The 12,532-nt window shown below is 36.2% G+C and overlaps 1 protein-coding gene across 3 annotated transcripts in view; it reads right to left on the minus strand.

The window, feature by feature from the left end:
• Positions 1-12,532, minus strand: part of ETV6 (ETS variant transcription factor 6) — a 298,560-nt gene that overhangs the window by 6,490 nt on the left and 279,538 nt on the right. For all 3 annotated transcript variants that reach the window (XM_074269166.1, XM_074269165.1, XM_074269167.1), the window contains 2 exons: positions 7,377-7,519; positions 5,624-5,724 (listed from right to left, as the gene is read on the minus strand). In XM_074269166.1, the coding sequence (XP_074125267.1) occupies positions 5,624-5,724; positions 7,377-7,519 (244 nt within the window). The remainder of the gene's footprint in view (positions 1-5,623; positions 5,725-7,376; positions 7,520-12,532) is intronic.

Genomic DNA, 12,532 nt, shown 5'->3' on the forward strand with positions numbered 1-12,532 from the left:
AAAGGAGGGAGGGAGAGAAGGAAGAGATGGAGAAAGGGAGGAAGGGAGAGAGAGATATGTATGAATAAAAAGAAGAATGGGGGAAGAGGGAAGGAAAAGACCAGTAAGGTCTCCTGCAACAGACAGGATTTGAACCAGATGTTGAAGAAATACAGAAGGCAGAGATGAAGAGGAAGAGAATTCCAGACATAGGGAACAAAGACAGAATGCTCTGTGCAAGGGGAAGCCCAGATGTCAGTGAGGAAGGATAACAGAGTACATGAAAGGGAGTATATTGTCAGAAAACTGGAGAGATAGGAAGGTTATGAAGGGCTTTATACGGCAAACATGCGATTTCCTAATTGGTCCTAGAGACAATCAAGAGGCATGGGAGTTTACTGAACAGCAATAAGACTTGTGAGGCAGATTGGTGGTGTTGCTAGAGAAGGGGGAAAAGTAAAAGAAAAATAAAAGTTTGCTTTATTACTCCAGAGCTTTTTGAATTAAATCTTTCTTAACCTGACTTCTCTCTTAGATGGAGATTACATTAAGTCCTAGAAATGCCTCCAATATGTTGCCTATAATATTAAAAAAGCTGATAGTTTTATAATGTAATTTCAACTATGACAGGGAAGAAGAGCTGACTACATAAGCTTCAGAATCTCTCCTAATTGTTAGCTCTGACTCCAAGTTTTCCTGCCTTCATCTTATCCTGTGACACCAGATGAAAACTCTACTAAAACATTAATTTCATCAAATCTCAGCCCTGATTCAAAGACTAATAATTACAGTAAAAAGAATAGTTAACATTTAGCTAGCCCCTGCTACGCATCAGACACTGTGCTAAAAGTCTTACAACTATTACTTCATTTGATTCCAAAATTTGCTATGGAAAAAAGGAAGAAAACCAAGTGTAATTTAACAAGTATCCAAGATTTGGGTAGAACAGATTTCAAAGAGTTCAGAGAAAGAATAGCAAGGAACCATGGAACTAAATTTCTAAAGGGAATCATCAAGACCCAGAGAAAAACATTTCTGATGAGAAATATTTGGGGAGAGAGGAGATTCTGAGAAAGAATAAGTAGCATCCCATGAGCTAAAATTCTGTACAAACAGTTCTGATGATGAAGAGAATGAGAATTGTCTAAGAGATTGACATGGGTGCAAAGGGAATTTTATCACTGATAGTCATGGAAAAAAATGGAGGGACAAATAATAAATCAGAGCTCTCCTCACCGGCCACACTGTCACTCTAACTTGGGTCACTGTCTCTCCTGTTAATTGTCTGAGGACAGAGAGGACATAGTGCGAGGCATACAAGCATGTGTGTAGTTTGTTTAATGGTAGGCCTGACAAATAATTAAGCAATCATGGATTTTATGATATACATTCACTTATACTGAAGATTACAGAAGCTATGTAAAGCAGACATAGTGGAAGAGTCCTTTTATTTGGAAGGTATACATTATTCATGTAATAAAGTGATAATATCTCAATTCTAGATCCATGTGGTAGTGAACATTATTTTTGAAATTTCCTACAGAAGAATGTTTAATTATATTTTCAAGGATGGCCCTGATGATGGAACTTCTACCTGACTAGGAAGGACTAGGGAGAACTTTTGGTTCTCTCTTTGTGTGGTGCTGCTATTTTCATATGTAGACTTTTAATAACAGCAGGTTTATGCTGCTTTTAATCTATGTGTTTCCTTTCAGTTTCATCTCTGAAAACTTTTGGGTAGTAATTCTGAATTCAAACAGAAATAGGACTGGTTCCAAAGCCCTGCTGATGCATACTGACTTAGAAAACCACACATGGACGTTATCTGTATTAAATTGTCTTTTTTTTTTTTTTTTCAAATTCATTTTGTTAAATACTTCTCAATTACATCCCCTCCCCCCCAGGCTGGGGTTAAGTGACTTGCCCAGGCTCACACAGCTAGGAAGTGTTAAGTGTCTGAGACCAGATTTGAACTCCAGTCCTCCTGAATTCAGGGCTGGTGCTCTATCCACTGCACCACCTAGCTGCCCCGAAATTACGTTTTAATCCAATTTATTTCATACTGAAGAGTGTTGTGACTAGTTGGTGGTTAAGCTCTTCTCTATTTTAGAAGATACAGTCTTTCAATATTCTCCTCTCTAATATTTTTGCAAGCAAGTTTATATTCTAAACCTGTATTACCTTGGTTTTCTTTATTTCCCTATGTTTAGAAAAGAGATCAGTGTTTGCTGAGGTGATTTTAGTCATTCTGTTTTCATGACTTTAAATTGGCTAATCCTCTGTGGTAAATTGTAATAATCCTAATTAATGCTTTTTTCTTCATAATCTGGCACCAGCCTCTCTTTCTAGACTTATTTGGCTTCCCTTCCCAGAACTTAGTATTCTAGTCAAAGTGACATTCTATATTCCAACTTCCCCCCCTGACAAAGATTGTCTCCCATGACTAGAATCTTTTCTTTCTCTCTTATCCTCTGCCTTTCAGGGTCTTTGGTTCCCTTTAGCAGTTAGCTCAAGCATCACCTTCATGTGATCCCCTCACCCCCATTTGTTAGCATTCCCGCTCAAGCTACTTTGTATTTACTTTTTAATGCATCTTAATACTATGTTACCTATGTATTGTATCTCTCCTTTTAAAAAAAGAAGTTTAAACTCCTTCTGGGCAGGTGCCATTTTGTTTTTCTCTGTATCTCCAGAGCCTAATAGAATGCTGTATAAATGATTAGTCCATTAAAAAAAAATGCCTGGTTGAAATTTGGTTAGATCTTCCTCCTTTTTACCTTCAACATAGAGAAGAGCTAATCCAATTCCAATTGATCAATGATGGACAGAATCAGCTACACCCAGAGAAGGAACACTGGGAAATGAGTGTAAACTGTGAGCATTCTTTGTTTTTTTCCCCAAAATCCAATTCTTCCTTTGCAACAACAACAATTCGGTTCTGCACATATATATTGTACCTAGGATATATTATAAGATATTTAATATGTATGGGAATGCCTGCCATCTAGGGGAGGGGGTGGAGGGAAGGAGGGGGAAAATTCAGAACAGGAGTACAAGGGATAATGTTGTAAAAAAAAAATTATCTATGCATATGTACTGTCAAAAAATGTTATAATTATAAAATTAATTTAAAAAAATAAAAATAAATCTTCCTCCTTTTTACCATTTTTGATGACAATAATTTGTTTAAACTTGTTGGATTGGAGCTTTTATTCATTACTACAAGTGTCTTCTTCTCACCTTTATCTTTTATTCTAATGTATTGATTCTGAATTTTACTATAACTAGTTGACAGTCTGATTACACATAGGAAACTGATTTTGAAGTGGTTCCCTAGTTAGTAATCAATTGTTTCTTGACTTTAAAGTTTTAGTCAATCTGTTCACAATCTAGACCCTTCTTAGATGCCTCTTGAAGAAACTATTTATGGTATATATTTAGAAGTTTGAGGAATCTCTAGGGTTCTGACCTTTTTATTTATTAAAACTTTTTTTTTTACTGCCATCTCTAGAATTTTTGCATCATCCTTATTTCCAAAAATATACTTTTCTCCCTTTCTCTACTCATCTAGCCAACCCTTATGACAAAGAATAAAAGAGAAAGAAAAAAGAGCTTGGCTAAACCTGCTGAGCTGGACAGTAGATTCATTGTTCTAACTTCCTCTCCCATGCAAAGAAGGGAAGGAAATACATTTTGCCACCTCTTCATTGGGGCCAAGTTTGGTCATTATAAAGTATTTCATTTAATTTTTTTAAATGCTACTCTTTCCATTTCCACTGTTATTGTCACTGGGTATATTAATTTCTCGGTCCTGCTGACTTCACTTTCCATAGAAGCCTTTCTATGCTTTTCGGTATTTCTTACACTGCAGTAATCTTCCATTATGTTTAAGTATCACCATTTGTTTAGTCATTCCTTAACTAATGGGTAGTTATTTTATTTTCAGTTGCTGAAACCAAATTCAGAGTTTTTCCTAGCACAGTAAAACTGGGCAGGGTTCTTCATTGGCATATTGAGAATCCATGGTCAAATTTCCATGTGACAGTGAAAGTATCACAACCGAATTTCTGTAAAGATCTTTCCAGTACTCACACAAGAATAGATGATTGTTTGTTCTGATTTGTCTCTCCTAACATGATTTGTAAAGAAATGTGTATTTTAAAAAAATAAATGTACATGTATAGCCAGAAAAACAAAACCAAACCCCAAAATGAACAAGCAGCAGAAAAATATCTCGACTATACAAAGTCATTATGGTGATGGAGAAGATCAAAACATAAATACAAGAGGGCAATAAAGTCAAAACTTCTGCCAAAAAAAATATATGTATGGGCTGATGATCTGAAAATTCAGATTCAATTCTTGGCACTTCCAATGGTTTAACATGTCACAGAGACTCCAGACTTAAGTAGCTCATTTAGAAAATGCAAAGATAATGCTGACTGATCATGAATATTCAGGGAGATGAGTCAGCTAATACTTAACCAGCTTCCAGCTTTAACTGACTAAAAATAACTACAAATAAGAGATTTCCCCATTACTTCCAAATAGTATTCTCTATCTTTGGCTGTAACAGGCTATGATATCAGAAGATAAATCTAGCTCCACTATAGCCCTAGAGGAATTTTTGCCTTGGGAGTGTATTCTCCTCATTGATAGCTGCCTTTCCACAAGTACACTACTTAGGGAAAGTCCCAGTCATACTGGGACTTCAAGTCTTCTCGGGCCATCTCTTCCAAAATACATGCCCTTTGCCAATTTTCTAGTTATTCCTGGATAGGATGTACCTATCTATTCCATTAGATTGTAAATTCCTTGAGTATAATGATTTTTTTTTTTCTTTTTATAATGTGCTAGCATTTGACACATAATAAGAGTTTTTCATTTATAACTTTAAAATTTTTATAACACTGTTACTTCCCAAAGCTCCCATCTCTCCCATGTTATCTTCCTTAAAACAAAGAAATATAGTTAAACAAACAAAGCCTGAGCATTGGCCATTTATGACCACAAATGACTCATTCTGTGCCTATTGATCCTTGACCCTCACTTGTCAGTAGGACGGAGGTGCATTTCATGACTAGTTCTCTAATGCTGAGATTTGTTGTTATACTGATCCAAGATCCGATGTCTTTCAAGACCATTTTCCTTTGTACTACTGTGATTACTGCATAAATTGCTCTTCAAGCTCTGCTTGCTTCATTTTGTGTTAATCCACATGAATCTTTCCAAGTTTCCCTGAATTCTTTCTATTTGTTGTTTGTCAAGGTACAATAACATTTCATATCATTCATATACCACCTTTTTCCAGTGATAAGTGATGAATATCACCATATTTCCAGTCTTTTTTTTTTTTTGGGGGGGGGGGCTACCAAAAAAAAAGGACTTGTCTTTTCCTGTTCACCTCCTGAGCATATATCTATTGGTGGTATTGCTAAGTCAAAAAATATATACATTTATTGACTTTCTTTGTATATTTTCAAAATGGTTGGACCAATTCACAATTTTATCCAAAATGCATTAGGGTAGATGCTGGGACCCTCCAGATTATACTAAATATGCTGATTTTTGACAACTTCAATCTCTTATTTAATAAAAATCTACCACCTGGAAAAAGTATAGTAGAAAAAAAAGGAAGTAGTACCTGAACAAAAGCCTTTGTCCTGGCTCCTTCCTGATAATGTTGAGTTTGTAGTAGTGGCGAAGGGCTCGGGACATTTTCTCATAGGTCATGTTTGTTCGGTTCTGTTTGTTCAAAGAAGGAAGAAAGAAACAAAAGCACATGGGTGAAATGAACTTCAGAAAAGTCACTACGGGGTCTATTTAAAAAGAAAACACCACACATGCACACACACAACACTTTGAGCGGTCCAGCCAGTTCTGGAAGGCTACCTGTTCTGTTCCCCTTTGGCTGTTTCCATGCCTGTTATGCCCCACTCCTTTGTTTTTATACACATGGTTGTGGTTTTCTTTCAGGGGATGAATAACCTTTTGTAAAACATCTTAAGAGCAAGAAGGAATAACGTAGCTTTTAGCCATTCTCCTTAATTCTTCTTCCCAGGAGTACTTTCTGGTTGGTCTGAGGAATCTCCCATGGACCATTTTCAATTCTACCCCATCCCTTCGGCCTCCATACAATGACATTTAGTAAGCTGGTATTTCTGTTTTATCATTTAAAATTAAGGCTAAGACAGACCCAGCTGGAGAATGATTCTTAAACCTGGGGAATGTGACACATCAGAAAAGGGATAGTTTTCTTTTCTTCCTAGTAGCCAACATGTTCGAGCCCCTGTCAACTCTTGTCTTTATTTGGTCAAGAATTAAATTGTCATAACCTGAGTTTAGTAGTTTCGGTCTTGTCAGACTCTTTGTGACCTGTTTTCTTGGCAGATATACTGGAATAGTTTGCTATTTCCTTCTCCAGCTCATTTTACAGATTAGGAATTGAGGCAAACAGGATTAAGTGACTTGCCCAGGATCACACACTTAGGACATATCTGAGGCCAGATTTGGATTCCACAAGATGAATCTTCCTGATTCCAGGCCCAGGATTCTATCCACTGTCATCTAAGCTTCCCTGTCAGAACCTATAGGATCTTTTTTATTATGCTAGGGACATGTCAGAGAGATTCTTTTCCTAGAAGACAGTGGAAATCCCAAGAACAACTCAGTCAACTCTACTTTTTTTTAGTCTCTACCTTTCCATAATATAATGGCTAGTTGTATTTGCATTCTTCCTGGTAGGAAAGTCTGCTCCAAATCTGCTTGTCCTACCTCATAGTTTGGAATACTGTACTTGAACTAATTAATATTGTTTTTCACTTGGTGCTGTGGATTCAACAAATTTTACTTTCCAGATTTCATCCTTTTTTACTACTTTCCTTAATCTTCCTGGCTTTCAAAATGATGGGATCATCATATTCTGGGAATGATTATTATTAGAGAGGACATTCTGAAGTCAGAATCAGATTGTTATCTAAGCATAAACTCAGCTTTCATTTTTCACACAGCTTTACAATGGACAGTGCTGGAAGTATCATTTCCCTAAGGTCCTCTTCTGAGTCACATTAGACCATAAAGAGTCTATATCTCTTAGAGTACAAAGAAGTAAGGCCTTAGTTGAAGGGGATAGAAGACAGGATACTTTTTTTGAAATAAACCTTTAAAAAAACATTAATATTGAATTAATGAGCAAACTTTACATGCTGGAGGATGGGCTAAGATTACATTTTTAATAATGTTTCCTTCTTTAGGACAATGAAGTATGAATTAACAAACTATAGAACTTGGAAACAGAAGAGAAGACAATTCTTCTCTGGTCCAAGGAAAGAAAAAAAGAAAAACAAAAACTTAGTTTTGGTAATGGTTTTGCCAAATAAATCTCTGATTCCTTTTACCTTGTGATTTCCCCACAGTCGAGCCAGTCCATTAGGATCCACTATCCGGAATATTTTGGATTCTTTGTCCTCCCATCGGATAAAATTTTCGTACCGGCTGTCAGAAAGCAACTGATAGACATAGTCCCAGAGCAGCCTGCAATCTATGGAAAGAAAGGGCAAGAAAACAATGGTGACAAAGACATCCTGGTGAGATGACACTTGGGGAAGGAACTTTTACAGAAGCAATAATAGAGGTGACATCTTTCTTATAACTCAGTTCTCTAACTCACTCATCTTAAACTAACAAAAAGAACAGATTCTCCCTCCCACCTCAATCTGGAAATCCCCTCATTTAGAAAAGAAGCAGTGGAAAAGTTAGTAATTTGCACAAAGTTACACAGTTAGTTAGCGTCAGAGCTACAATCAGACTTCCAGTCTCCCAATTTCAGTCCTCACACTGCCATGAACAAGCTGCGTGACAAAACATTTCATGCTGCTAAGGTTGAGAGGCCTCCCCTATAATGTAAAAGGATTAAATAATCTCTTCACTTGCTTCTGGGTCCCCAAGGTCCCTGGTTCTTTCAGCAAATTATTTTTTGCCATCTTTGTGTCACTGTCATCAATCACTATCTGCAGAGGATCCTATAAGCCAGGCTGTCATTGTTCATATAGCTTCTGACTGGGCAAAACTGCAAGGGCCATTTCCCCAAAATCCTCTTCTGAGTCACATCAGTCTCATAATGAGTCGGTGCTTCATAAGACTGCAATGAAGGCAGACGCCTTAGGTGAAGGAGAAAGGAGATAAGGGACAGGATGCTTATTTTAAATAGTTCTTTAATAAACCAGAAATACTGAATTAATGAGAAACTCTGCATTTTGGACCTGTACATCTACACTGATATATATATATATATATGTGTGTGTGTGTGTGACCTGTACATCTATACTGCACACTGAACATATATATATATATATCATATATACATACATATCTATCTATCTATTTGTGACCTGTACATCTATACTGAGCAGTGGGTAATGACATGAGGCTGGAGGCTGAGCCGGAGGACCAGGAGTCACTGGCATCCAAAAAAGGCAGTTTGTTGAGGCAGCTGATCCTGCTGAAGGAGAATCATCAGGTTTCCTACATGCCTACTGGAACAGCCTGCACTACCTGCTAATATACCAGATGGAGAGGTGCTGTAAAAGCCTCCACAAAAGTTCTTCTTCACCGTGGCACAGAGGTGACCTTGAGTTCTTCAAGGAAATGTCAGTAGACAGCAAACGGCAAACTCTGGCAGATTTTGCTCGACAAGGAAGGCCTCTGGTACAGAGTTGGTAACAGGTAAAGTCAACAAACATTTGTTGTAATTTCCTTGCTATAAGCCAGGCACTTTGCTAAGTACTAAGGATGCGAAGGAAGGTAAAGATAGATCGGGTAGCTCTCAAGGAGCTCACACTCTAATGGGAGCATCAACATGTGAATGCCGACGTATAAGGAAACTATAGAGGGAAAAAACTGGAGATAATCTCATAGGGAGGGCACTAGAATGATATTAAGGAGAATCTTAAGAAAGATTATGTACATGTCTGCTGCTCATGGAGTTTCCTAAGTATAAAGAAGTCAATGACCAGAAAATTGGCCATCAGGATGGAACAAAGAGACCATGAAACAAATTATATATATATATATATATATATATATATATATATATATATATATATATATGTGTGTGTGTGTGTGTGTGTGTGTGTGTGTGTGTACATACAATGTATGTGTGTATATATATATATACACATATATATATATATAAAAAACACATATATAAACAATATATTTAATTATTAAATATCAGAAATAAATATATTAAACAAATATATGCAATCCTAGTTCTAGATGGCATCTTTCTTCTTCTTGGGAGGCAGTGATAGAGTGTACTAAAAATCACAAAGTTTTTAGATCAATTGTGTATAATTATTTATATTACATTGTATTTTACAAATGAGGAAGATACGACCCAGGGAGTTAAGTGATTTGCTCAAGATTATACAAAACTAAGTTTTCTGACCCCAAATCTCATGGTTCTACAGCACCACTGTCTCCCAAAAGGATGACTTGTAGGTTTTCATTGAAGAATTGAACCCTGATCTTTTCTGGGCTAGTTGAGAAGAGGTTTTATATATATATAATGTATATATATATATATTTTTTTTTAAATTAAAAAGTATATAGTGATAGAAATATTAGCTAATATGAGGTAAGGAAGTGTCTGGAGTAGGATAAGGAGATGAAACAGAAATTTGAGGGGTAGAGTAAGTATAGAGTTGGGAAGAGGAAAGACACAAGTAAAGGGAATAGAAAGGCAGAAAAATATTTTAGCAGGATTTGATGAATGAAAAAACTGATAATTCTCAAATGGAAGGAGTGTGGCACTGCACTCGGTGCTGGGAATACAAATGCAAAAGTGAGACAATCTTTGCCACCAAATAGTTTTAACTCTAAAGGAGAAGGTGATGACATACATGGGAGCAAGAGGTAGGCAGGGAAAGTTTTAGTTTGTAGAGTCACAGGAATATAAATGGAGCCAGAAGGCATGAGATTCTGTGGAGATTTTTTTAATCTTTGCTGAAATGCTTGGAAATGACCCCATTTCACTGGTGCCCAATGAAACACTTTGGGGATTTTCAGCCTCCCTACTTTTTTGGGGGAAGGGGGAAGGCAATTCATTCCTCAATTGATAAATGGTCAATGGTTATGAATAGAAAGTTTTTGAACAAAGTAATCAAAGCTATCTACAATCCTATGAAAAGTGTTCTAAATCACTACTGATTAGATAAATATATATAAAACAACTCTGAAGTACCACCTCATCCCCATCAGAATGGGTAATAAGCCAGAAAAGGAAAATGACAAATGTTGGAGGGGATATGGAGACACATAATGCACTGTTGGTGGAATTGCAAACTGATCCAACCATTCTAGAGAACAATTTGTTACTATGCCCCAAAGTCTATAAAGCCATGCATACCTGTTGACCAAACAAGACCTATTACTAGTTCTGTATTCCAGAGATTAAAAAAAAAAAAAAAAAAAAAGGGAAAAGGACCTATATGTACAAAAATATTTAGAGCATCATTGAGGTGCTGCTCATCAACTGGGGAATGGCTAAACAAATTGTGATATCTAGCTGTGATGGAATACTATTGTGCTGTAAGAAACAACAAGCATGATGCTCTCAGAAAAACCTGGAAAGACTGACATGAACTGATAAGCAAAATGAAATGAGCAGAACGAAGAAAACATTATACACAGAAATAGCAATTCTATATGATGATCAACTGTGAATGACTTAGTTATTATTAGCAGTACAATGAACCAAAACAATTCCAAAGGACTCAGAATGAAAATGCCATTCATCTCCAGAGCAAGAATGGTAAGATCTGAATGACTAACATGGAAACGTTTTGCATGACTGCACATGTATAACTGGTATAATTATAATTTTACATATATAACATATATATAATAAAATTAAAGTAACTTAATTAAATTTTAAAAACTAAATGCATGTTAAAATTTCTTTATATATACAATTGGGGAAAAAAACCAAATACTGAATAAATAATTTGAGAAAAGACAGTTGGCCCCTATTAGATCTTGTGGTCCTTGACTGTGTCTCTAGGCATTCTGTCTGGCACCACTACTCAATAGGGAGAAAGCTCTTAAGTGCCTTCTCTCAAATCACTTCTGGAATTATGATGATTCATTTGTGATGGTGAAAACAGTTTGTTATAGTAATTTTCACGGATCTTTTCCATTTTTCTTTTCTTTATTCTTTTCTCTTTCCTCAATATTCATCCTTAAATGTCCTTAGATAATTTTGCTTAGTTTTCATTAAACTGGTTTTTCCTTAAACTGCTTCCTTTAGCTCATAACTGTATATCATTTAGTAAGATTTTACAAATGAGTTTATATCCTAAACTACTGTTGCCTTTTGGTTAACATCTCTATTTACTCAGTAACTAAGTCAAATGCTTGTAGAATTTGGCACTTTCTGGGTTTTGGTCTTTCTGTGGCAACAAATTTACATGTTTTAAATATCTACATAAAATCATTAGAATCGTCGATATCATTCACATTGTCTGTTTCCCATTGCTAATCACTCATTTAGGAATGAATATTTCAAGTTGATATCGTCTCATTTTTTTTCTCATTAGCATTCTTTATTCTTGCTTTTTACTATGATCTTCCACATGACAACCCTCCAAATAAACAAAGATAATTATTGCGCTTCCTTTAAGCCTTCTCCAGTCAAAAATCCCTAGTTTCTTCAACTGAACCTTGCTGCTGGCCTGGCCCTTTGAGCATCCCTCTGAATGCCCTCTGGTTCATCCATATACTTTCTAAACTGTGGGAATCAATCAGTTAACATTTAAGTGCTGTCCATAGGCACTGTGTCAGCTGCTGAGAACAGAGAATGAAACAATCTCTATTCTCAAGAACTTCTATTCTAATAAGGTGCTTATATTCTTTGGAGATTCAAGCTGTCATTTTAGCCTTTCAAGAACATTTGGATTTTGACTGTCATTCAGTGTATCAGCCCCACCTGGCAGCTTTGAATAATCTTTAAATCTGATCAGATTTTTTTAGCTTTACTAAAATCTAAATAAACTATGTCTATGGGAATCCTCTCAGTATAGTACTTTTCATCTTTTTTTTTTTTTTCCTCCTTCAACTCACGTGGGTATACCTTCCAACCACGTATCCCTGCATGTCCACTTTGTGCGGCCTTTGTCTACATTTTCCCCTAAATCTGTCATTGGAGTCCAAAGACTGGGAAACTTTCTTTGGTTTTCCTTCCAGTTTGGACATAACGGTGTATGTCAGCTTCTCACTGGTCACTGCATCACCTCCCCTTCTCCCCCCCAGTCATTAACTTCTCTGGTGACAGCTTTTCATTTGTAATTTGTTGTAGACTGCTCACTCTCATCATGAGCAAGGACCTTTAGGTAATCCTTTACTTCCTTCGAAAGATGCAGTAGTTCATTGCTTAATAGCCAAATATCATCTGAAAATTATTACTATTAAACAGATGGGTGTTTTTCTTTTGAGGAGACCATATGGGTTAGTAAAAGAATTGTTCACTTTCCTAAAGTTGTCTTTTTTCTGTTAA

The sequence above is a fragment of the Sminthopsis crassicaudata genome, chromosome 5 (assembly GCF_048593235.1).
Source record: "Sminthopsis crassicaudata isolate SCR6 chromosome 5, ASM4859323v1, whole genome shotgun sequence".
In the NCBI taxonomy this organism is placed as follows: domain Eukaryota; kingdom Metazoa; phylum Chordata; class Mammalia; order Dasyuromorphia; family Dasyuridae; genus Sminthopsis; species Sminthopsis crassicaudata.